The following is a 27,642-nucleotide window of genomic DNA, read 5'->3' on the forward strand; positions in this document are numbered from 1 at the left end:
GGACTGGTTGAAGAACTAAAAGGGGGCATATTGACATACAGGAGGGAAAATGACAACGGAGAAGTAGAGCCAAATATTCTTTGGGATGCTCTGAAAGCCGTAATGAGAGGGAGGCTGATCTCACATACAGCATTTGAAAAAAAAGTCAGGTTAGAGGCTTACCAGAAACAAGCTGGAAAATTAAAAGAATTGGAACAGCTACAGAAGCAGTCAAAAACCCTGGCATACTTGATCAGATCAAGGTGGTTAGGAAAAAGATGGATGATAAACTGTTAGAAGAGGTGGAAAGGAAAGCAAGGTTTAGTGAACAACCATACTATGAAGGAGGGCCTAAAGCCACCATAAACATAGCTGGACGTATAAGGAAACAGCAAGCATTGTCTAATATACAGAAAATAAGGGATCCCATAACCAATAACAGTTTATATGACCCAGAGGTTTTTGAGGATTATTATAGGAGATTAGATTCACAACCTATTTCAGTAGGCGGAGAGCATCTGATAGAGTTCCTAGATTGGACCAGCAAAAGGAGCAAAACAGAATGAGGTGCTGACTTCAGAAATAACAATAGATGAGACAGAAAAGTCAATTAGTCGGGCGAAATCAGGAAAATCGCCGGGAGCGGATGGATTTGGGGCCTCATTTTATAAAACTTTCAAAGAGGAGTTAATCCTGTTACTTCAAGACTCATTCAACTACACTCTCAGGTCAGAAAGATCCTCCCTCATACAATGAAACCATTATCTCCATTATTCCAAAGGATGGGAAAGATAAAGAAGATTGTGGCAATTACAGACCCATATCCCCTTTAAATGTGGATTACAAACTTTACACCTCCATTGTAGCGAGGAGACTAGAGACATTAATGCAGGATCTGATCCATGAGGACCAGTGTGGGTTTATTAAAGAGAGGCAAACACAAGATAATATCAGGAGGAGTTTACATGTTACAGAAAACATCCAAAGGGACGGGGAAGTGCAATTCTGGTAAGCATAGATGCTGAAAAGGCTTTCGACAGTGTAAATTGGAATTTTTTGTACAGGGTATTGGAAAAATTCAGATTCAATGAACAGTCTGTCAATTGTATTAGATGAATGTATCAGGAACCCAAGGCAAGGATTAAAATAAATGGCAGTTTGACAGAAAGGGGGACTAGACAAGGATGTAGCCTCTCTCCAAGTCTCTTTGCGCTGTTTATCCAGCCGTTAGCCCAAATGATTAGACAAGAAGAAGAAGTAAAAGGGGTGAAGCTAGGAGGGGAGGAGCACAAAATAGGATTATTTGCCGACGATATATTGTTTTTTTAAAAGTATCCTGATGAAAGTTTTCCTAAAACAATGGGATTGCTAGAATATTATGGAGAATATTCAGGATACAAAATTAATGTCACAAAAACACAGATTTTGGCAATAAATTATTCCCCGCTGCAAAAAGTTCAAGACATATACAAGCTCAAATGGAATGCTAAATCAGTGAAATATCTGGGTGTAAACATTACAAAGGAAATAGATAAGCTATACGATGCAAACTATACCAAAATAAACCAAGAAATTAGGAGAGACTTTGAGAGATGGTCAGCTATTTGCTTGAACTTCAGTTCAAGGATAGAAATAATTAAGACGAATGTTCTACTGAGACGTTTAAATCTGTTTCAATCTCTGCCAGTGATAATTCCACAAAAACAGTTGATAGAATGGGATAAATGGATACCAAGATTTATAGGGGGGGAAACAGACCTAGGATCCGATACATAACCCTCCAGCTCCCTAAAGAAAAGGGCGGTCTGGCCTTGCCAAGCCTTAAAGAATATTTTTATGCTGCACAAATCAGACCTTTGATATATTGGTGCAATGATGGAAAAATATAGAACTTGGTGCGACAGACATGGAGGTACGAAACTTAATAGCACACAAAGGACTAGCGAAAAAACTAGGTAGCCGGCGGGACACAATGACTAAAACCACAACTGAAGTATGGAATACAGTAGTTGAAAGGTATAAACTGGAGAAAGCGATAGGGATGCTGAGTTGGTTTGCATTTGATTCTAGGTTTATACCAGGAACAACTGATAAAGGTTTTAAGCAATGGGCAAACAAGGGAATTACTGCAGTATGCACAATGGTGGAACAATGGTGGAACAGGGCGAGCTGCAGAGGTTTGAAAGTTAAGGGACAAATTTGGATTGGATGAAAATGAACGATATCATTACCTACAACTAAAGGATTGTTTTGAGAAGGAGGTGAAAGCCGACACGAATAATGAAATTGTTGGGGTATTTCAGAGAGCCTATGAGAAGAAGAAGAGTAGAGAAATCTCAATCTTATATCAAAGTTTGATGTTATCCAGGGATTCTTCACTGTATATTAAAGAAAAAAGGGAAAAAGAGATGAAAGAACAAATAACAGAAGAGGAATGGTTTCTCATGTGTAAATCGCAGTGCACGGCCACTAGCCGTGGACAGAGTTTAACTGGAGAAATATTGTCAGGTTCTTTATAACACCAAAGATTAGGAGTAAATTGGTATCTACACAACAACTGTGCTGGAGATCATGTGAACACGTTGATGCAGACCATACACACATATCCTGGTCATGCCCAAAATTAAAAGGGTATTGGGATGAAATATGGCAAAGTTTGCAAAAAATAATAGGATATCAGATACCCAAAACATTTAAGAATTGTATTTAGGAAATTCATTACATGATATAATACACAGAAAAGATGAGTTCCTTGTTAAAATACTATTGTCAGCAAGCAAGAAAGTAATCACCAGATTGTGGCATAAAGCAGAACCACCGACTGGGGAGCAGTGGGTGTGCACTGTCCAGGAAATATTTGTAATGGAGAAGCTGACACACAAACTAAGATTACAGGAAACACAATTTTTGGAAAAGTGGGAAAAATGGACTGATTTCAGGAAGACAGAAGAGGACACGAGCGCTTACTGGACAAAAAGGACATTGATATGAGAAGGACTGATGGATGAGGTGAACTTTAATATGCCCTGACACTCTAACTGTAAAAAATAAGTTAAAAAAAAACACGTGAAACACCAACGCCTGTTCAGAACCGTCCCGCTGTACGGACAGATTTAGGCTGCAGAAATATTCCGAGGGTCTGAGAGGGACCGGCTCCTCCAGTCCCAGCCGTGTGAACTGGTACAGGGTCAGCATGTTCAGAGTCAGCAGTGAGGCTGGTCTCAACAGAAATCTGGGGTCTGGACTGGACTTTAGACAGTCTGTATGAGTCAAAGCCCAGCCCTGAGGGAACCCTGAGGAAACTGAAAAAGCAAAAAAGGAGCACCCTCAAGGAAAACACTTCTCAAGGTGCCAGACAAAAAACAGACTCACTAGAAATAGAGAGGTGTCCCTCAAAATGTCTGTTTAGGTAGTTTTATTCAAGGCAATCTTATTCTATTCCTAGAAACCCTGTAGAAGCTCCCTCAGAGCAGCAGGAAGCGGGTCAGGCCGCCCCCTCGGAGCTCTCTGATTCGCTGACAGTGTCTCAGCATGTTGAGGATTCCCTGGAAGCGTTTGTCCACCTTCACCTGAGAAAACTCTCTGATGTCATCCTCCACCACGAAGAACTGACCTGGAACAGACGCAAAAACCAGGGTGAGAGAGACAGCAGGGGGCGCCATAATACACGGTGAGAGAGACAGCAGGGGGCGCCATAATACATGGTGAGAGAGACAGCAGGGGGCGCCATAATACACGGTGAGAGAGACAGCAGGGGGCGCCATAATACACGGTGAGAGAGACAGCAGGGGGCGCCATAATACATGGTGAGAGAGACAGCAGGGGGCGCCATAATACATGGTCAGAGAGACAGCATGGGGCGCCATAATACACGGTGAGAGAGACAGCAGGGGGCGCCATAATACATGGTCAGAGAGACAGCAGGGGGCGCCATAATACACGGTGAGAGAGACAGCAGGGGGCGCCATAATACACGGTGAGAGAGACAGCAGGGGGCGCCATAATACACGGTGAGAGAGACAGCAGGGGGCGCCATAATACACGGTGAGAGAGACAGCAGGGGGCGCCATAATACACGGTGAGAGAGACAGCAGGGGGCGCCCTCTCTGTCCTCGTCTGCTGATGTCCCTCAGGACTGATAAACCTCTCTCTGTCATTTACCCTCTCACCTTTGGTGTCTTTGGTCTCCTGCTCCTTGAAGCGCTGCTGCAGCTTTCTGGAATGATTGTTGAGACTTCTGATTGGCTGATGGAGGATTTTATATTTGGCTGTGACTGATGTGTTGATGCCCTGAACGGCCGCGTTCAGCTGGTCGTATGACACCCGTCCTCTCATGTACCTGAACCACCGACGGAGATATTAAGGGTTAAAGTCAGCGTGAAGCTGGGATTTAGGCATCATATCATTCAAAGCAGAGAATGGAATGTTGGGGGCTGTTGCCAACTAGAAGGCCATGTTTGGTCACTTTTGGGAAAGTGGGTGGAACTGGTGAGGAACAAAGCCCTCACTCCTCACCAGTTCCCCCCACTTTCCCAAGAGGTGCCAACAACATCTGTCAGCATGAGGCAAAGATTGCGTCTGTCAGACTGTCCATGAGACCTAACCCTAACCCCCCCATGAGACCTAACCCTAACCCTGTCTATGAGACCTAACCCTAACCCCCCCACGAGACCTAACCCTAACCCTGTCTATGAGACCTAACCCTAACCCCCCACGAGACCTAACCCTAACTCTGTCTATGAGACCTAACCCTAACCCTAACCCGAGTGCTGAGGTGCCGCTCATGAATGCACCTCGACTCAGAGCTGCACTCTGACAGTTCATCTATCACGCCAGATCATTATCACGCCTTGGCTCCGTGTTGTGTCGTGGTTCTTACAGAGGGATGCTGTCAAACTCTGCCACGGTGATGAAGTCCATCTGTCTGATGAAGGTGCGGCTGCTCTTCTTCACCTGTTCCTGCTGCGGCGGTTGAACATCTGCAGCGTCGCCCGCCTTTACCACGGCCTCACGAGCTCTGAGAGAAAACAGAAGACGGTGTCACGGTGTCAGCTGTTCCTTCACTGTTCTACTGGGATCAACCTGTGAACATTTACATCATTAACACTTCATTCAAGAACAATGACATTTCCAAACCCAGTCCACAAATTTCATAGTTAAGTCGTGATTAATCGCACTTTTTTGTCTGTTCTAAATGTACCTTACAGTACTATTTCTCAAGATTTAAATACCCTTATGAACACAAGTGGGCAAAAATGCTTTCTTTATGCAAATGTTTGTTCATGTCAACAACCCAAAACAACAACAGATAAAGTCCAGAACATTCTCTTGTCTGAGCTCAGAGATACTGAACGCTGCAAAAATCTGCTGAGAGCATAACATGGTAAACTCAAGACCAACAGATGGAGATACTGACCTTAATGTAACATTACTGAATAATACCACAATGTAGAGTCAAACTTTAGACTTCTAGAAGTTACCTCCTCTGTTCTCAGCAGCTGAACACAGAACAACAGATCTCATCATCACACATGGACATAAAGAAGTCAAGTCTCTGCTGAGAGCTCAGCAGTAAGGCACAGACACATCTAATGGTGTTTCACTGTTCTGATGTGAGTAAGGTGGACACATCTGCCCTGCTCAAGACAAAAAGCAAGTCATTACTTAAAAATGTCTGCTATTATTTATCAGATTTTTACTTTCAAACTAAAAAATGTAGTCCAAATGTAAAATAAATGCTGACAGAAATGACTGACATCAGTCCAGTAGATTTACTGGAATGATGTCAATAAACACACACGTGAAGCTGCTTTTCAAAACTCATGAACACACAAAGTCAAAGAAGTCTGAGTGGAGAACTTTGAAGGTGTAGTAAGAGGACTGAACCATCTCTTCATTCTTCAGATCATAGAAGAGCTACAGATTTAATCTAAAACCATGTTTTCTTCCTAAATAAAGGAGAGCCACAGTCTAATAATGCTTTCAGCTTCTATTCTGATACTCTACAGAGCTCATTCACTAACCTCTGCTCTCCTGTCACACACCAGCCTCTGCTGCTCTGTCTCCTCCTCCTCCTCATGATGCAGCTGTACATTCACCAGCATCAGACAATCTCCTACAGGGACTGCAGAGGCTTTGACACTTTTGCAGCATCTTCATTGACTGTTATTTAAATTTGGCGTTTATTCACAGTTCCAGTCGATCGTTTTAGTAAGTTTCGTTTTTCTCCAAATACTTTCACTTTCAAGCAGGAGCTGCGTGGGGATGAGAGCGGACCTTTAGGAGACGTGATCGGACCAGTCAGCAGTCAATAGCGCAGCTGTGGTGCCGTTCATGGCAGATATAACAGCCTAAATAAATGAAGAAATCATACTGGCCTAAAAGTGCATCGGCACACCGGGAAATGCTCGGTATGCAGGATAGCGAGTCCATCCCTGCAGAGTTTCTGAGTGTCTCCATTGTAAATAAATCCAGCATGGCGAGGGGGCGGCTCTCTGCATTAGCGGTGTGCATGGCCAGCGAGTGGTGCGGGCTATATAAGACTCTACGAACTTCCTGTAACTCCATTCATGTCGACAGTTGCTCGCTTGTACTGCATCACGATGGCGCCACTTCCTGGTCTGGCAAACTACGGGATGGGTCAAGGGTCATACAGAACGCACATGCGTTAATCGTGCGACAAAAAAATTAGCGGCGTTAAAAGTTATTTGAGTTAACGTGATATTAATGCGTTAACTTTGACAGCCCTAAAAAAAGTAGATTAAATATAGAGAGGACATTCTGTCCCAGTTCATCGCTGACCCCTAATTTCCACATACAGCGCAGTGGAGCACATCGCTCCCTCTCTAGTCAGAGCAGTTCCACAGCCAACGCTCCAGTCCAGCGTCCCTGAAGCACCCCTGCGCTGCAGGTCTCTTGTCATCGCCAGCCGCTGCCAGACCTCGTTGAAAAGCTCCAAACAGGAAGTCAAAAGTGTAAAATATCCGTTACTTTAAAAAAAAAAAAGGGAACATAATGCACAGACTCCTGAGCCTAAATCGTCACTACGTCAACATTACATCTCATCCTGCAGCGAGAGCAAAGGGTCACCAAGAGGTCAGTGGGTCACAGGGCTACAACGGCGCCATTGACGAGGAAAAGATAACTTTTGAGTATATTAAGGGTACACTCTCACCAGTGTTGCCAGATGTACGACAACTATCGTATTTGTACGATAATTTTGGCCTCTGTACGATGTATGATCAATAGTTTAAAAAAAACACTTATTAACAATAGTTTTGCCATTTCGAATGTATCCACAACCAAACACTGCTCAAGATTTGAGAGCAACTAATCACGTCAGCTCGACTGAGATGGGCTCACATCAGCACCATACAGCACCTGACTGACACACCCTCTGCTCTCGTGTCAAGCTCTGCCTGCCAATCAAAACATCACCTCTCACACTGCTCGCGCATGCGGCTTGTGCACGTCACACGTAAATTCAGAAACTGATTCCAGCAGTGGCGGTGTGCCGCTGCTGGAATCTGACCGCCGCTGCTGCATTTAAATGCAGCGTCCTGTACTGAGTCAATACGGGACGCCACTTGTTCCGTATTTCGTCCCTCACGTCCTTATCGGCCACTGATTGACTAATACGTGTTGCGTTTGTCGGTTGGATTGGTCAGCTAAAATATAGAGCCAATCAGAATTCAAGTAAGGCGAGTCTTCTCTTCGCAAAAGAAAGCGGGAGGGAGAGGTGACAGCTTCTGACACTCGCGGAGCAAAACTGTCTACACGGAAGTAAGCGGGAGAACGCGCCCTCGGCCCACGCACACATGAAGCTCAGCAAGACGTTAAAAAAGTCGTCATTTTCCTCGTTCACACAGCGCTGAACTGAACGGACAGGACGTAGCGATAGAGTCCTGCGTCGGACAGCTAACGTCCTACCTGACCATTCCTGCTGATTTCCTGGTCATTAACACCTGCCTGAGCAGCGTGTGTCATCTCTCCCTCCCACCTGTACTGCAACATGCGTGTCCAGTTCCTCCTGCAGTCTGACCTGACACTAACGCACGGAATGACAGAAGCTGCGTTCATTTTAAGAAATTATAATATTGTATTCACTTAAGCACTGTCCTTGACAAATCCGTTTTTTTACTCCTGTAATCAAAGTTTTCTGACTGAATGAAGCATGAAAGCAAACACTCACATCCTCGTCAGGCATCACCTCCAAAAACATCAGCTACAGCTGACAGAGGACTGATTAACCCTGGTTATATTAATGAGAGTCATGTCAGATCAGATTTATAGACTTCATGTACACATTCTTTGTTTTTTAAGCCTTAGGTGGAATTATTTTCTTGATCACTGTTCGCGAGTGCCAAAAAGTGTAGCGTACTTCAGTCAGCTCCTACAGAGAGTTCATTTTCACTGTTTGCCCCTTTCTGTCCCTGTCCTTGTCTGTAAATTAAACACTTTATGAAAAGAGGCCAATTTCTATGGATAAACAGGATTTCCCCTCAAACAACAGACTGTTGGTTCAGTATCTCTGTGCCAGTCTCTTCCTGTGCGTCATGAGGCCATCAGAGCAGCAGAGGCCCTCTGCTGTATGTCTGCAGCGCTATGAAGAGAGTGAAACCAACTTAAACAGTTTTAGTGCAAACAAAAATTAAATTCAGACCTGATCACAACTCAGCCCTCTGACTAGGTTCTTTTAGTGGATCTACCAGAATAATTCTCCTTAAAAACTGCTGCAGGGGCTCTTGAAGTATGTCTGTGATTAATTATTTCCTAAAGTGTCTATAACCCTACGTTTCTGACACTGTGCTGATATGGTGTGTAAATCCTGTGTGGTGGATAAGTCAGTCAGAGGTGGAGCCATGGGGGGGCTTGTGGGGTCTCTGCTCCTTATGTTTTCTCAAAAGCCCTGAATCTTTAACTTTGGTAAAAGTACATTATCTCTGATTACTGATGAATGTAAAAAGAAATATCACTTATTTTGATAAATACAGTGACCCTGCTGATCACAACATGGAAATTTCATTCAAACTGAAAACCCCCCACACAAATCAATTGTGGGGGGGGGCGTGCTTCACCTCCGCTGCTACAACTCCATCCTAGGGGAAACACTGAATGTTCAAGGGATGGTTAAAACCCGTCGCTGGAAACAATGCAAAAGCTTTCTGTCGCTGTTGCTATGTCCAGATGGTGAGTGAAATAACAGTTTTGAAGAACCACGCGAAAAGGACTAGACACATGGAAAAGTCAGAAAGTCTGGCACCAAATCAAGCATCCATTGTGCAGTGTCTACGGCAAAGTAATGAAAAAGAAAAAATGGAAACCGCGGTCAAAACAGCAGAAATAAAGCTAGCTGGTTTTCTAGCCGAGCACAACATTGCCATGAGAGCCGCGGATGATTTGGTGGATGTTATAAAAGACATTTTCAAAGACTCAAAAACTGCTCAGGGCTTGAATCTTGGACGTACAAAAGCAGCTGCTATCACTAAACATGTGATAGGGGATTGGTATTTTGAAAAAGAAGAAATTCAGCTTGCTTATTGACGAGTCAACAGACATCGGCACAGTAAAAACGCTTTGTATTGTTGTTCGTTGCTTTGATGATGGATCAAAATCTGTGCAGACCTGTTTCTGGAAATTAGCTCAGGTGTTCACTGATGAGAATGGAGAGTTGGCCAGTGAGGGGGCTACAGCGGAGAGGCTGTATACCCAACTCATGAAGTCCTTCACTGATGCCAAAGTCCCACTGGAGAACACTGTGGGATTGCCTCAGATGGATGCAACACCATGATGGGGACAAACAACTCTGTCTCAAGGTTGAAAAATGACTTGCCGGGGTTAACGGTTCCGAGATGCATCTGTCACTCCTGCAAGCAGCTACCCCATATGTGTGAAGCTTTATGCAGGGATGTGTACGGCTATTTCAAAAACAGCGCCAAACGTGAGGCTCAGTTTAAAGAGTTTCAGGAGTTCTGTCATGCTGAGCCTCACAAACTTCTAAAGCCATCACAGACCCGCTGGCTCTCTGTTAAGCAGATGTGCCAACAGTGGGATGCACTGAGGCTTTTTTTCACTGACCAGTGGCTGGAAGCAAGATTAAACGCAGCCGAAAACATCTACAACGCACTGAACAGTGAATCATTGAGACTCTACTTTTGTTTTTTGGACTGGGTGCTGCCAAAATTCACAGGTCTCAATGAATACTTCCAGAGTGAGAAGGTAGTTATCACAACCCTGAGGAGCAGGATGTGTGAAACATACAAGGACCTTCTTTTGTCTTTCATGGACAGAGACTATGTTCTCCACAACATCTCCCAGATTGACCCGACAGACACTGCGAAGACTTTGCCACTCACTGCAGTATAGTTGGGTGCCAGTGTGATGCAACGCCTCAACAGCAACACCATACAGGTTTCGCCTGCTGCTGTGACCGAGTTCAGGATGAGGTGTCAGATGTTCTTGAAGGTTGCCTGCAGAGAAATACAGAAATGTTTCAATTTCGACGACCCGGTCCTGACACAAATGGAGTGCCTCTCTCCTGCAGTTGCAATGGATGCACACTCCCGGCACTGCACCCCTCCCTGTTCCCTTTAATCCAAGCAGTGCCACGAATACTGGACATCAACGATACAGATCTTGTTCAAGCCATTGATGATGAGTGGAGAAAAATGCCCCTGATGAACCTGCCTGCCAGTTCAAAGGGCATGGATGTAGATGCATTCTGGTATAGTGCTTTACAGCTCAAACACATGGCTGGTAAAGAGGTGTTCAAACACCTGGCGTCATTTGTTCTGGATGTACTTATTTTCCCACACTCAAACGCCTCATGTGAGGGTTTTTCTCTCTAAAGTGAACCTGATCACTGACACTCTCAACGGACTCACACACACATCTGAGTGTGTGAAAACTGCAGGTGGATGTACAAAATTCACCCCAACAAAAATGATGCTGCGCTCAATGAGTGCATCCAATCTTTACACAAAGAAAGGACCAACAACTTCAGCTGCTTCCCGACCTTCAGCCTCAGCTGCATCTGCTTCAGTGACTGACAGCGATTCAGAGCCAGAGGTCAAATTCGACTGTTAGGTGAGTCAAACAATACAATTATTATGTAGTGTGGGTGGCAATATTGTAAGCTCTTTGTTTAGTGTTAACTGCCTGTCACTTTAAATAAATGTGATAAGGCATATATTGGAAGCTTTAATTTATTGTCTTTGTAGCTGCTTTTGTGCTAAATACTTTGAGTTACTTCATTTTCCTGTGACGAAATACTGACGCTGTATGTAGATTGGCGCTTTTGTTTTGAAGGGCAAAAACAGAAGTACTGTTTGCGTTATGGACTGCTCTTGGCTATGTTGTGTGAGGCACACAGTTGCCGTCTTGTATACTCCTCGCCGCATCAGTGCTCTGTGCAGGGCAAAGTTTTGTGGTATTTAGTTCATTGCTCACGTTTCTGCACAGGTATGATAGTTTTTTGTAAAATACCATAATTTCAAAGCTGCAGTATGATATTGCTGTTTTTTTCATCTGGCAACACTGACTCACTAGTCCATCAATACCGTGCCTGAGCTAGTTTAGCCTAAAGTCCGGTACGTTTGGCCAGTCTGAGTGCAATCCTTCCATGTTTGGGCGCGGCACGCTTCACGGCTCCGGCACAGAAGGACGAGGTGGGCCTCGGCACGGCACGGATGTAAATGAAGGAGCACAAGCATAGGGGTCTGACGTAACGTGAAGTAACAACAAAAGGACCCGCTTCAGAACGCAGAGAGCAAACCAGGCAGCAGCTGCATGTTCAACAGACACACTGTCCTACAGAGAGGCTGACAGAGACGGCAGGATTTTTCTAGAGAAAGAGAGAGAACTAGATATTTTATTTCACTGCATTTCAACAAGTTACAAAGATTTTATAAGAGCTGAAGAATTAAACTTCGTACAGCTCCACAACGACCTCGTTCTAATGGATCCCAGTCCAGTGTGAGCTGGGGTTAACCTCTCATTGTTATAAAATATAACAGGTTCTATCGTCCACTGAATTCATTTACCTATGATTCTATTTCATGTCATCAAGAAGTGAAACTGTGATCTCGACCGCTGACGTTTGGACCGAACATCGTTTATTAATCCTGAGCGTTTTCACCTCCAGCTCTCATCAGATGGCTAAAACGCTCTCGTCGCATTAAAATAATCTTTTAACTGAACATTTAATCTGCTCTGGACACAGGCTGTCCTAGGACAGGAGAGCTAGTTTAGTCCAGCACTGAGAGGCATCAGAAATTAGGCAGAGATGCTACAGTTCATGGAGCATAGAGGAATGTTAGGGGGATTCATGCAGAGGAATGACTGTAGGGGCTCATACCAGTTACAAAGTCTGGGTTTCATTCAGCAGAAGTGCTTGGAACTCTGATCAGGACCCAGATTATATGCTGTGAGCGATAACTCTCCACTACAAACCTCTCTCTCTCTCTCCTCACTGGGCTCTGTAGTTAACGTAGCTACTGATGCCAGCTCAGGTGTCAGATCAGATATCGTATAAATCTGTAGCTGTTTTACAGCCTAAAAACAACACTGAGTCATCAACACGTATAAATTCATCAACAGCGGATGCGTTGTGTGATGACGTCAGCGTGTGACGTATCCGTGCTCAGGCCTGGATGTGTTAATCAGTGTTGAGTGCGGGCCAAAGGGGGACAGGGGAGGGGGTCAGATGGGCTTTAGCCCAGTACGGATGGCCTAATGTGAGTGCGCCCTTAGCCAAAGAATTTTACATAAAACCACAGATCTTTTGAGCAAACGTTAACCTTTTAACTTCCTAAAGTCCTCACCCAATGGAGAAGCAATAATATCATGAACATTTACTGGGAAGGGTGATAAATTAACCCCAAAAGGTAAAATCGTCTGCTGTTGACATACTATTCCTGCATGAACTCGCATTTCTCCCGGGATCTCTGCCCTCAGGTCAGGGCTGCAGGCCGTGGTGCAGCACTCTAGACACATTTCTAATGGGTGCGGTGGCTCACCTTTGGTTGGAGCAAAACCGTGGCGCTGAAGAGTGCGCCGCAGACGTTGTATGTGGAAATTGTGGGTGAGACTGGTCTTCTGTAAAATGACCGTCTCTAAGAGTTGAACCTGGGCTCTGAAGGTACCCGGGTTCAACTCTTAGAGCTGGTATAACTACTGAATTTAACATCTAAAGGATTACTGACAGACCAAACATAGAGGTTCTGGCCTCGTCCACATGTGGGCCAGCATTTTTGAAAATGAAGGGTTTTGCTATGACCTTCTACACCAGCGGTTCTCAGCTGGTGGGTCAGGACCCAGATGTGGGTCGCACAGCCCTTTTCAGGGTCGCAGATTTGTGCCTGGGAATAAATGGCGGCAAACTGTCAATGAAACTCTGTGAAACATGCATGTTTGTCCCGTTTCATTGTTTTCAGTTGAGAACCACACTTCTAGAACCGTCCTCACGGTGAGGTCACCGTTAACGGCCCGTTGGTCAAACTCCTTCTGTGGGGAAGATCTGAAGAATCTGTGTTCACAGGCTTCATGTTTGAGGTCCCTGGTCCCTGTTACTGTTTCCATGGTAACAGTGGTGGTACCAAGCTTGAGCAAGGGTTTAACAACCATCATGTCAAAGATACACCAACAATCTATTTTAGCAACTGTGGGAAACAGAGAGCTCTTCTTTAGTCCCGCCCACTCGTCCAAAAACCACCAACATCCCAGCCTCTCCAACATTCTGTCCATATCCATGACTATGATGTAATCAGCTTAACAAACAATCCATCCTTGCCATCAAAGATGATGTCATTAAAGCTTAACAAACATTCCATCCTTACCATAAAACATGATGTCATCAAAGCTTAACAAACATTCCATCCTTACCATAAAAGATGATGTCATCAAAGCTTAACAAACATTCCTTCCTCACCATAAAAGATGATGTCATCAAAGCTTAACAAACATTCCATCCTTACCATAAAAGATGATGTCATCAAAGCTTAACAAACATTCCATCCTTACCATAAAACATGATGTCATCAAAGCTTAACAAACGTTCCATCCCTACCATAAAACATGATGTCATCAAAGCTTAACAAACATTCCATCCTTACCATAAAAGATAATGTCATCAAAGCATAACAAACATTCCATCCTTGCCATAAAACAAGATGTCATCAAAGCTTAACAAACAAATGTCATTAAAGCTTAACAAACATTCCTTCCTTACCATAAAACATGATGTCATCAAAGCTTAACAAACATTCCATCCTTGCCATAAAAGATAATGTCATCAAAGCATAACAAACATTCCATCCTTGCCATAAAACAAGATGTCATCAAAGCTTAACAAACAAATGTCATTAAAGCTTAACAAACATTCCATCCTTACCATAAAACACGATATCATCAAAGCTTAACAAACATTCCATCCTTGCCATAAAAGATGATGTCATCAAAGCTTAAACATTCCATCCTTACCATAAAACATGATGTCACCAAAGCTTAACAAACAATCCATCCTTACCATAAAACATGATGTCATCAAAGCTTAACAAACATTCCTTCCTCACCATAAAAGATGATGTCATCAAAGCTTAACAAACATTCCATCCTTACCATAAAAGATGATGTCATCAAAGCTTAACAAACATTCCATCCTTGCTATCAAAGATGATGTTATTAAAGCTTAACAAACATTCCATCATTGCCATCAAAGATGATGTCATCAAAGCTTAACAAACATTACATCCTTGCAATCAAAGATGATGTTACCAAAGCTTAACAAACATTCCGTCCTTGCCATCAAAGATGATGTCATCAAACTGTAAAAAACATTCCATCCTTGCCATCAAAGATGATGTCACCAAATTTTAACAAACATTCCATCCTTCCCATCAAAGATGGTGTTACCAAAGCTTAACGAACATACTATCCTTGCCATCAAAGATGATGTCATTAAAGCTTAAATAACATTCCATCATTGCCGTCAAAGATGTCATCAAAGCTTAAAAAAACATTCCATCCTTGCCATCAAAGATTATGTCTACAAAGCTTAAAAAACATTCCATCCTTGCCATCAAAGATTATGTCTACAACGCTTAAAAAACATTCCATCCTTGCCATCAAAGATGATGTCTACAAAGCCGAACAAACATTCCATCCTTGCCATCAAAGATGATGAGATCTAGAGCTAGATTTTCAGGGTCAAGTTAAACATGATGAATCCTTACGGTGCTGGAGCTTCTTTCTTGGGCATGTGAGCAGGAATGTTCTCCTTCATGTGACTCACGTCCTCCAGGTCTTTGTGGAGTGACGCCTCCAGCTCCTGAAACAGACGAACCTCTACATTAGAGACAGTCAGTGAACCCCTCACAGACAGCATGTCAGACATGAGGCAGTCACATTAAGGTGGATGGGTTCAGATCTGGATCCATCACACCACCACGACATTCATTCTGAAGGTGAAACGCCACAGCAGCGTCAGATCACGGTCACAGCCTCATAAACAGAGATATGAACATCTAAAGCCTGATTTATGCTTAAGACCTCCTCCATGTGCTGCAGGCCTCACTTGGACAGGTGAACACCGGCCTCACACACGTTTACCTTCAGGACAGTTAGCTGGTCTCTCTGATGGTCCACACATCTCTCAAAGTCTTCCAGAAGTTTCTCCAGAGCAAAGATCTCCTGTCCCAGCTTCTTCATCTTATTCTGTGGAAAATCTTTGATATCGATGGAACAGAGAACAATCACTGATACGTAAAAATCCTGATCTCATGAAGCTGTAAATTCAAACTCTAGATGACTGGGCTCAGGGGCGTACCGATGACAGACAGGTCCAGGGTCCTTCTCAAAGATGAAATCCGGTCCTGAACATGTTGACTGACCTCCTCTAAATCCCCCATCTTCCTGAAACAAGCAGATCAGAATAATTTTAAATATAAATATATGTATGGAGAGTTTAGGATTAAAAAGCTCCGTCTACATTTATCAATCAGGATTAAAAAGCTCTGTCTCCAATTATCAATCAGGATTAAAAAGCTCTGTCTCCATTTATCAATCAGGATTAAAAAGCTCTATCTGCATTTATCAATCAGGATTAAAAAGCAATGTCTCCATTTATCAATCAGGATTAAAAAGCTCTGTCTGCATTTATCAATCAGCATTAAAAAGCTCTGTCTGCATTTATCAATCAGGATTAAAAAGCAATGTCTCCATTTATCAATCAGGGTTACAAAGCTCTGTCTCCATTTATCAATCAGGATTAAAAAGCTCTGTCTGCATTTATCAATCAGGATTAAAAAGCTCTGTCTGCATTTATCAATCAGGATTAAAAAGCAATGTCTCCATTTATCAATCAGGATTAAAAAGCTCTGTCTGCATTTATCAATCAGGATTAAAAAGCTCTGTCTGCATTTATCAATCAGGATTAAAAAGCTCTGTCTCCATTTATCAATCAGGATTAAAAAGCTCTGTCTGCATTTATCAATCAGGATTAAAAGCTCTGTCTGCATTTATCAATCAGGATTAAAAGCTCTGTCTCCAATTATCAATCAGGATTAAAAAGCTCTGTCTGCATTTATCAATCAAGATTAAAAAGCTCTGTCTCCAAATCATCAATCAGGATTAAAAAGCTCTGTCTCCATTTGTCAATCAGGATTAAAAAGCTCTGTCTGCATTTATCAATCAGGATTAAAAAGCTCTGTCTGCATTTATCAATCAGGATTAAAAAGCTCTGTCTCCATTTATCAATCAGGATTAAAAAGCTCTGTCTGCATTTATCAATCAGGATTAAAAAGCTCTGTCTCCAAATCATCAATCAGGATTAAAAAGCTCTGTCTCCAATTATCAATCAGGATTAAAAAGCTCTGTCTGCATTTATCAATCAGGATTAAAAAGCTCTGTCTGCATTTATCAATCAGGATTAAAAAGCTCTGTCTCCATTTGTCAATCAGGATTAAAAAGCTCTGTCTGCATTTATCAATCAGGATTAAAAAGCTCTGTCTGAATTTATCAATCAGGATTAAAAAGCTCTGTCTGCATTTATCAATCAGGATTAAAAAGCTCTGTCTCCATTTATCGATCAGGATTAAAAAGAAATGTCTCCATTTATCCATCAGGATTAAAAAGCTCTGTCTCCATTTATCAATCAGGATTAAAAAGCTCTGTCTGCATTTATCAATCAGGATTAAAAAGCTCTGTCTGCATTTATCAATCAGGATTAAAAAGCTCTGTCTCCATTTATCAATCAGGATTAAAAAGCTCTGTCTGCATTTATCAATCAGGATTAAAAAGCTCTGTCTGCATTTATCAATCAGAATTAAAAAGCAATGTCTCCATTTATCAATCAGGATTAAAAAGCTCTTTCTCCATTTATCAATCAGGATTAAAAAGCTCTGTCTGCATTTATCAATCAGGATTAAAAAGCTCTGTCTGCATTTATCAATCAGGATTAAAAAGCAATGTCTCCATTTATCAATCAGGATTAAAAAGCTCTGTCTGCATTTATCAATCAGGATTAAAAAGCTCTGTCTCCATTTATCAATCAGGATTAAAAAGCTCTGTCTGCATTTATCAATCAGGATTAAAAAGCTCTGTCTGCATTTATCAATCAGGATTAAAATGCAATGTCTCCATTTATCAATCAGGATTAAAAAGCTCTGTCTCCATTTATCAATCAGGATTAAAAAGCTCTGTCTCCATTTATCAATCAGGATTAAAAAGCTCTGTCTGCATTTATCAATAAGGATTAAAAAGCTCTGTCTCCATTTATCAATCAGGATTAAAAAGCTCTGTCTGCATTTATAAATCAGGATTAAAAAGCTCTGTCTGCATTTATCAATCAGGATTAAAAATCTCTGTCTGCATTTATCAATAAGGATTAAAAAGCTCTGTCTGCATTTATCAATCAGGATTAAAAAGCTCTGTCTGCATTTATCAATCAGGATTAAAAAGCAATGTCTCCATTTATCAATCAGGATTAAAAAGCTCTGTCTCCATTTATCAATCAGGATTAAAAAGCTCTGTCTCCATTTATCAATCAGGATTAAAAAGCAATGTCTCCATTTATCAATCAGGATTAAAAAAAGCTCTGTCTGCATCTATCAATCAGGATTAAAAAGCTCTGTCTCCAATTATCAATCAGGATTAAAAAGCTCTGTCTGCATTGATCAATCAGGATTAAAAAGCTCTGTCTCCATTTTTCAATCAGGATTAAAAAGCTCTGTCTGCATTTATCAATCAGGATTAAAAAGCTCTGTCTGCATTTATCAATCAGGATTAAAAAGCTCCGTCTCCATTTATTTATCAGGATTAAAAAGCTCTGTCTGCATTTATCAATCAGGATTAAAAAGCAATGTCTCCATTTATCAATCAGGATTAAAAAGCTCTGTCTGCATTTATCAATCAGGATTAAAAAGCTCTGTCTCCATTTATTTATCAGGATTAAAAAGCTCAGATATTATACATGTATATATATATAGGTGTGCACAGACACAAATCATTTAGTGACCGTGTGAGTGGCTGTAGAACCATGGACCGGTGTTATGGATCATTTAGTGAATGTGTGAGCGGCTGTAGAACCATGGACCGGTGTTATGGATCATTTAGTGACCGTGTTAGCGGCTGACCTTCAGCTGATGCTGCGTTCCATTTGTCATAACGAGTTGAAGAAAATTGAGTGTCTCTATAGCGCTTATTTTGGTTGGATGTAGAGCAAACCGGCTCCAAAGTTCGGTTAAAAGGATGTAATTTATTATTATGACAATGGAAACAGAAACTATCATAAGCTTTATATTTTGAATTTACTTGTATTGTTTGATAATATTAAATCCAAAGGTGTAAACTGACTCAAAAGTTATAAAAGATACAACAATCTAAAATGGAAATAGAGTATTATATGAGCTCTCTACATGGGATGAAACACACACAAAAAAAACACAAGTCCGCACCCAGTTGCACAACATTTCACAAACGGTTTACACAGTGTGTCTGCTCTGAGGTACTGTGGCATCGAACTGGTAAAACTACCAAACGTGGAGATGTCGATTCAATGCTGTTGAAGAGGGGCGCTTTTGGGATTTATACATAACGTGACTTGCAGACGTCTAGATAACGTGACTTGCAGACGTCTAAATAACGTGACTTTCAGATGTATAAATAACGTGACTTGCAGACGTCTAAATAACGTGACTTGCAGACATCTAAATAACGTGACTTGCAGATGTCTAAATAACGTGCCTTGCAGATGTATAAATAACGTGACTTGCCGATGTATAAATAACGTGACTTTCAGATGTATAAATAACGTGACTTGCAGACGTTTAAATAACGTGACTTGCAGACGTCTAAATAACGTGACTTGCAGATGTATCAATAACGTGACTTGCAGACTTCTAGATAACGTGACTTGCAGACGTCTAAATAACGTGACTTGCAGATGTATCAATAACGTGACTTGCAGACTTCTAGATAACGTGACTTGCAGACGTCTAAATAACGTGACTTGCAGACGTCTAAATAACGTGACTTGCAGATGTATAAATAATGTGACTTGCAGATGTATAAATAACGTGACTTGCAGACGTCTAGATAACGTGACTTGCAGACGTCTAAATAACGTGACTTGCAGACGTCTAAATAACGTGACTTGCAGATGTCTAAATAACGTGACTTGCAGACGTCTAAATAACGTGACTTGCAGATGTATAAGTAACGTGACTTGCAGACGTCTAGATAACGTGACTTGCAGACTTCTAAATAACGTGACTTGAAGATGTATAAATAACGTGACTTGCAGATGTATAAATAACGTGACTTGCAGATGTATAAATAACGTGACTTGCAGACGTCTAGATAACGTGACTTGCAGACGTCTAAATAACGTGACTTGCAGATGTATTAATAACGTGACTTGCAGACGTCTAAATAACGTGACTTGCAGACTTCTAAATAACGTGACTTGCAGATGTCTAAATAACGTGACTTGCAGACATCTAAATAACGTGACTTGCAGATGTATAAATAACGTGACTTGCAGACGTCTAAATAACGTGACTTGCAGATGTATAGATAACGTGACTTGCAGATGTATAAATAACATGACTTGCAGACGTCTAAATAACGTGACTTGCAGACTTCTAAATAACGTGACTTGCAGATGTCTAAATAACGTGACTTGCAGACGTCTAAATAACGTGACTTGCAGACGTCTAAATAACGTGACTTGCAGATGTCTAAATAACATGACTTGCAGACATCTAAATAACGTGCCTTGCAGACGTCTAAATAACGTGACTTGCAGACGTCTAAATAACGTGACTTGCAGATGTCTAAATAACGTGACTTGCCGATGTATAAATAACGTGACTTGCAGATGTATAAATAACGTGACTTGCAGACGTCTAAATAACGTGACTTGCAGACGTCTAAATAACGTGACTTGCAGATGTATCAATAACGTGACTTGCAGATGTATAAATAACGTGACTTGCAGACGTCTAGATAACGTGACTTGCAGACTTCTAAATAACGTGACTTGCAGATGTATAAATAACGTGACTTGCAGATGTATAAATAACGTGACTTGCAGACGTCTAGATAACATGACTTGCAGACATCTAAATAACGTGACTTGCAGATGTATAAATAACGTGACTTGCAGACGTCTAAATAATGTGACTTGCAGACGTCTAGATAACGTGACTTGCAGACGTCTAAATAACGTGACTTGCAGATGTATAAATAACGTGACTTGCAGACGTCTAAATAACGTGACTTGCAGATGTCTAAATAACATGACTTGCAGACATCTAAATAACGTGCCTTGCAGACGTCTAAATAACGTGACTTGCAGACGTCTAAATAACATGACTTGCAGATGTCTAAATAACGTGACTTGCCGATGTATAAATAACGTGACTTGCAGATGTATAAATAACGTGACTTGCAGACGTCTAAATAACGTGACTTGCAGACGTCTAAATAACGTGACTTGCAGATGTATCAATAACGTGACTTGCAGATGTATAAATAACGTGACTTGCAGACGTCTAGATAACGTGACTTGCAGACTTCTAAATAACGTGACTTGCAGATGTATAAATAACGTGACTTGCAGATGTATAAATAACGTGACTTGCAGACGTCTAGATAACATGACTTGCAGACATCTAAATAACGTGACTTGCAGATGTATAAATAACGTGACTTGCAGACGTCTAAATAATGTGACTTGCAGACGTCTAGATAACGTGACTTGCAGACGTCTAAATAACGTGACTTGCAGATGTATAAATAACGTGACTTGCAGACGTCTAAATAACGTGACTTGCAGATGTATAAATAACGTGACCTGCAGATGTATAAATAACGTGACTTGCAGACGTCTAAATAACGTGACTTGCAGACGTCTAAATAACGTGACTTGCAGACGTCTAAATAACGTGACTTGCAGATGTATAAATAACGTGACTTGCAGATGTATAAATAACGTGACTTGCAGACGTCTAAATAACGTGACTTGCAGACGTCTAAATAACGTGACTTGCAGACGTCTAAATAACGTGACTTGCAGATGTATAAATAATGTGACTTGCAGATGTATAAATAACGTGACTTGCAGACGTCTAGATAACGTGACTTGCAGACGTCTAGATAACGTGACTTGCAGACATCTAAATAACGTGACTTGCAGACGTCTAAATAACGTGACTTGCAGACGTCTAAATAACGTGACTTGCAGACGTCTAAATAACGTGACTTGCAGACGTCTAGATAACGTGACTTGCAGACGTCTAAATAACGTGACTTGCAGACGTCTAAATAATGTGACTTGCAGACGTCTAAATAACGTGACTTGCAGACGCCTAAATAACGTGACTTGCAGATGTCTAAATAACGTGACTTGCAGATGTCTAAATAACGTGACTTGCAGACATCTAAATAACGTGACTTGCAGATGTCTAAATAACGTGACTTGCAGACGTCTAAATAACGTGACTTGCAGACGTCTAAATAACGTGACTTGCAGACGTCTAAATAACGTGACTTGCAGATGTATAAATAACGTGACTTGCAGACGTCTAAATAACGTGACTTGCAGATGTCTAAATAACGTGACTTGCAGACGTCTAAATAACGTGACTTGCAGATGTATAAATAACGTGACTTGCAGACGTCTAGATAACATGACTTGCAGACATCTAAATAACGTGACTTGCAGATGTATAAATAACGTGACTTGCAGACGTCTAGATAACGTGACTTGCAGACTTCTAAATAACGTGACTTGCAGATGTATAAATAACGTGACTTGCAGACGTTTAAATAACGTGACTTGCAGACGTCTAAATAACGTGACTTGCAGACGTCTAGATAACGTGACTTGCAGATGTATAAATAACGTGACTTGCAGACGTCTAAATAACGTGACTTGCAGACGTCTAGATAACGTGACTTGCAGACGTCTAAATAACGTGACTTGCAGATGTCTAAATAACGTGACTTGCAGACGTCTAAATAACGTGACTTGCAGATGTATAAATAACGTGACTTGCAGACGTCTAGATAACATGACTTGCAGACATCTAAATAACGTGACTTGCAGATGTATAAATAACGTGACTTGCAGACGTCTAAATAATGTGACTTGCAGACGTCTAGATAACGTGACTTGCAGACGTCTAAATAACGTGACTTGCAGATGTATAAATAACGTGACTTGCAGACGTCTAAATAACGTGACTTGCAGATGTATAAATAACGTGACTTGCAGACGTCTAGATAACGTGACTTGCAGACATCTAAATAACGTGACTTGCAGACGTCTAAATAACGTGACTTGCAGACGTCTAAATAACGTGACTTGCAGACGTCTAAATAACGTGACTTGCAGACGTCTAAATAACGTGACTTGCAGACGTCTAGATAACGTGACTTGCAGACGTCTAAATAACGTGACTTGCAGACGTCTAAATAACGTGACTTGCAGACGCCTAAATAACGTGACTTGCAGACGCCTAAATAACGTGACTTGCAGATGTCTAAATAACGTGACTTGCAGACGTCTAAATAACGTGACTTGCAGACATCTAAATAACGTGACTTGCAGATGTCTAAATAACGTGACTTGCAGACGTCTAAATAACGTGACTTGCAGACGTCTAAATAACGTGACTTGCAGATGTATAAATAACATGACTTGCAGACGTCTAAATAACGTGACTTGCAGATGTCTAAATAACGTGACTTGCAGACGTCTAAATAACGTGACTTGCAGATGTATAAATAACGTGACTTGCAGACGTCTAGATAACATGACTTGCAGACGTCTAAATAACGTGACTTGCAGACGTCTAGATAACGTGACTTGCAGACTTCTAAATAACGTGACTTGCAGATGTATAAATAACGTGACTTGCAGACGTCTAAATAACGTGACTTGCAGACGTCTAGATAACGTGACTTGCAGATGTATAAATAACGTGACTTGCAGACGTCTAAATAACGTGACTTGCAGACGTCTAGATAACGTGACTTGCAGACGTCTAAATAACGTGACTTGCAGATGTCTAAATAACGTGACTTGCAGACGTCTAAATAACGTGACTTGCAGATGTCTAAATAACGTGACTTGCAGACGTCTAAATAACGTGACTTGCAGATGTATAGATAACGTGACTTGCAGATGTATAAATAACATGACTTGCAGACGTCTAGATAACGTGACTTGCAGACTTCTAAATAACGTGACTTGCAGATGTCTAAATAACGTGACTTGCAGACGTCTAAATGACGTGACTTGCAGACTTCTAAATAACGTGACTTGCAGACATCTAAATAACGTGCCTTGCAGACGTCTAAATAACGTGCCTTGCAGACGTCTAAATAACGTGACTTGCCGATGTATAAATAACGTGACTTGCAGACGTCTAAATAACGTGACTTGCCGATGTATAAATAACGTGACTTGCAGACGTCTAAATAACGTGACTTGCAGACGTCTAAATAACGTGACTTGCAGATGTATAAATAACGTGACTTGCAGACGTCTAGATAACGTGACTTGCAGACTTCTAAATAACGTGACTTGCAGATGTATAAATAACGTGACTTGCAGATGTATAAATAACGTGACTTGCAGACGTCTAGATAACATGACTTGCAGACATCTAAATAACGTGACTTGCAGATGTATAAATAACGTGACTTGCAGACGTCTAAATAATGTGACTTGCAGACGTCTAGATAACGTGACTTGCAGACGTCTAAATAACGTGACTTGCAGATGTATAAATAACGTGACTTGCAGACGTCTAAATAACGTGACTTGCAGATGTATAAATAACGTGACTTGCAGACGTCTAAATAACGTGACTTGCAGATGTATAAATAACGTGACTTGCAGTTGTATAAATAATGTGACTTGCAGACGTCTAAATAACGTGACTTGCAGACGTCTAAATAACGTGACTTGCAGATGTATAAATAATGTGACTTGCAGATGTATAAATAACGTGACTTGCAGATGTATAGATAACGTGACTTGCAGATGTATAGATAACGTGACTTGCAGACATCTAAATAACGTGACTTGCAGATGTATAAATAACGTGACTTGCAGATGTATAGATAACGTGACTTGCAGACATCTAAATAACGTGACTTGCAGATGTATAAATAACGTGACTTGCAGACGTCTAGATAACGTGACTTGCAGACATCTAAATAACGTGACTTGCAGATGTATAAATAATGTGACTTGCAGATGTATAAATAATGTGACTTGCAGATGTATAAATAACGTGACTTGCAGATGTATAGATAACGTGACTTGCAGACATCTAAATAACGTGACTTGCAGATGTATAAATAACGTGACTTGCAGACGTCTAGATAACGTGACTTGCAGACTTCTAAATAACGTGACTTGCAGATGTATAAATAACATGACTTGCAGACGTTTAAATAACGTGACTTGCAGACGTCTAAATAACGTGACTTGCAGACGTCTAGATAACGTGACTTGCAGATGTATAAATAACGTGACTTGCAGACGTCTAAATAACGTGACTTGCAGACGTCTAGATAACGTGACTTGCAGACGTCTAAATAACGTGACTTGCAGATGTCTAAATAACGTGACTTGCAGACGTCTAAATAACGTGACTTGCAGATGTATAAATAACGTGACTTGCAGACGTCTAAATAACGTGACTTGCAGATGTATAGATAACGTGACTTGCAGATGTATAAATAACATGACTTGCAGACGTCTAGATAACGTGACTTGCAGACTTCTAAATAACGTGACTTGCAGACTTCTAAATAACGTGACTTGCAGACATCTAAATAACGTGCCTTGCAGACGTCTAAATAACGTGACTTGCCGATGTATAAATAACGTGACTTGCAGACGTCTAAATAACGTGACTTGCAGACGTCTAAATAACGTGACTTGCAGATGTATAAATAACGTGACTTGCAGACGTCTAGATAACGTGACTTGCAGACTTCTAAATAACGTGACTTGCAGATGTATAAATAACGTGACTTGCAGATGTATAAATAACGTGACTTGCAGACGTCTAGATAACATGACTTGCAGACATCTAAATAACGTGACTTGCAGATGTATAAATAACGTGACTTGCAGACGTCTAAATAATGTGACTTGCAGACGTCTAGATAACGTGACTTGCAGACGTCTAAATAACGTGACTTGCAGATGTATAAATAACGTGACTTGCAGACGTCTAAATAACGTGACTTGCAGATGTATAAATAACGTGACTTGCAGACGTCTAAATAACGTGACTTGCAGATGTATAAATAACGTGACTTGCAGTTGTATAAATAATGTGACTTGCAGACGTCTAAATAACGTGACTTGCAGACGTCTAAATAACGTGACTTGCAGATGTATAAATAATGTGACTTGCAGATGTATAAATAACGTGACTTGCAGATGTATAGATAACGTGACTTGCAGATGTATAAATAACATGACTTGCAGACGTCTAGATAACGTGACTTGCAGACTTCTAAATAACGTGACTTGCAGACGTCTAAATAACGTGACTTGCAGACTTCTAAATAACGTGACTTGCAGACGTCTAAATAACGTGACTTGCAGACGTCTAAATAACGTGACTTGCAGACGTCTAAATAACGTGACTTGCAGACTTCTAAATAACGTGACTTGCAGACGTCTAAATAACGTGACTTGCAGACGTCTAAATAACGTGACTTGCAGATGCATATATATTTCTTGGTATGTCTTAACTTTTACCGACATTATCTTGTCACATGACGTGTCAGGTGATTCAGACATATATGGAGGTGCATCCCCTGTGTCTGTTTATCTGATGAAGGGTCTGGCCCGAAGCGTCACATGTGGTGATAATCGCCATCAATAAGCCTTTGGAGCAGCTTCTGGTGTGCGGACTTATTTACCTGTTTTTTTTTTCAGCACCCAGCACTCAGCTTTATGGGATGTGCGTGCTTTTGAACTTTTATGAACCAGAAAAAACCAATAAAACTCTGGTCGTTAGTGAATCCCTGACTGTGTTTCTTTAGTTTCTAGGTACCTCAGTGTATTAAATACGCGGGCCAATCAGTTAAATAACGTCTGTAAGTATGCATGCATGGGATTCACATTTATCAGTTAAAAAAGATGCAAAAAGGACAGATGTCCCTCTTAGCCTGTCATTGTTTTTAGCATTATTGATCAGTTGTTAGCCAATAAACCTTTAAAACAGCACATGCGCAGTACTTCATGTATTTAGAGACTGTTGCTGCAGGGTGGTTAATGTTTCTAAAAATGCACTGACAAACAGCTAAGGGTTCTGAAAACGGGTCAAAGTCAGAGTTTTTACTACTCGTAATACTTTGTGCGCCACGATGGGACGTCCAGGTCGGGATGCTCTGTGCAATACCGAGTTTACGAGTTGTAAATGCGACTTGGAGACACGTTTCATTTGCCACTTCCGGTCAGAAGTCGGAAAAACAAGTAGGAATACGAGTGAAGACGACAAACGGAAGGCAGCATGAGTCTCCTTAACCCCCCTGGGTGCTTGTAATAACCTCCATCAGCCACCTCCTTCATCACAGTCAGACATGTTTGGCTAATTTCTATCATTTTACGTCCTTTAGAAGCACAAAGCGGTCATCGTTTGACACGGTCACCGTTTTCACTCTTACACTCACACAGACTGGTACCAGCTAATGCTACCGTTAGCTCGGAGCTAACAGAAATAATCAGAGGCAAAAACAGGAAGTTCCCCCGGCCGTCGGCAGGTGAGTTTACCTGGATCAGATCCTGATTCGGGCTTGTAATCTTATTGATGACTGATCGGCTCCCTTCGATGTCCTCCGTCTCTCCCGGGTTATTTTCAAATGAATCGAGACAAACAACCTGCGCATGCGCCCCGCGGTGGAAAGGAGAATTGTAGCGTGTCTGCCACCTAGTGGTGTGGAGTGTTGATCAGAATACGGAACCTTGTTGCTTCTTCTTCTTCTTCTTCTTCCTCCTCCTCCTCCTCTTCTTCTTCTTCTTCTCTCGAATAATGGCGGTTCGCAACCAATTTGAACAGGTGCATATGGCCACCTACTGTACATGAGTGTGCAACTTGCGGTGACAGTTACTTCAGGTTACATTCTACA

The 27,642-nt window shown here is 41.4% G+C and overlaps 1 protein-coding gene across 2 annotated transcripts; it reads right to left on the reverse strand.

Annotated features, from left to right (window-relative positions):
* Positions 1 to 866: 866 nt before the first annotated feature.
* ska1 (spindle and kinetochore associated complex subunit 1) lies at positions 867 to 27,425 on the reverse strand. Of its 2 annotated transcripts, none has more exons than XM_041796603.1 (7): positions 27,287 to 27,425; positions 15,803 to 15,888; positions 15,586 to 15,701; positions 15,210 to 15,304; positions 4,859 to 4,996; positions 4,149 to 4,318; positions 867 to 3,592 (listed from the first exon to the last, which is right to left on the reverse strand). In XM_041796603.1, the coding sequence occupies exons 2-7, from the start codon at positions 15,882 to 15,884 to the stop codon at positions 3,444 to 3,446; spliced, it is 750 nt and encodes a 249-aa protein (XP_041652537.1). In that variant the 5' UTR covers positions 15,885 to 15,888; positions 27,287 to 27,425; the 3' UTR covers positions 867 to 3,443. The 2 variants fall into 2 exon arrangements, with proteins under 2 accessions (XP_041652537.1, XP_041652538.1); XM_041796604.1 differs by having other exon boundaries at positions 15,803 to 15,884; positions 27,287 to 27,390.
* Positions 27,426 to 27,642: the final 217 nt, after the last annotated feature.

This window comes from Cheilinus undulatus, linkage group 9 (genome assembly GCF_018320785.1).
Source record: "Cheilinus undulatus linkage group 9, ASM1832078v1, whole genome shotgun sequence".
NCBI classification, from domain to species: Eukaryota; Metazoa; Chordata; class Actinopteri; order Labriformes; family Labridae; genus Cheilinus; species Cheilinus undulatus.

What these genes read in the sequence shown, in the direction of transcription:
- ska1 (XM_041796603.1), bottom strand. Translation starts at nt 15,884, where the DNA reads ATGGGGGATTTAGAGGAGGTCAGTCAACATGTTCAGGACCGGATTTCA. An exon ending in CCTGGACCTGTCTGTCATCG is followed by an intron (nt 15,702 to 15,802) that starts GTACGCCCCTGA and finishes TCGATATCAAAG; the next exon opens with ATTTTCCACAGAATAAGATG. An exon ending in ACCAGCTAACTGTCCTGAAG is followed by an intron (nt 15,305 to 15,585) that starts GTAAACGTGTGT and finishes CGTCTGTTTCAG; the next exon opens with GAGCTGGAGGCGTCACTCCA.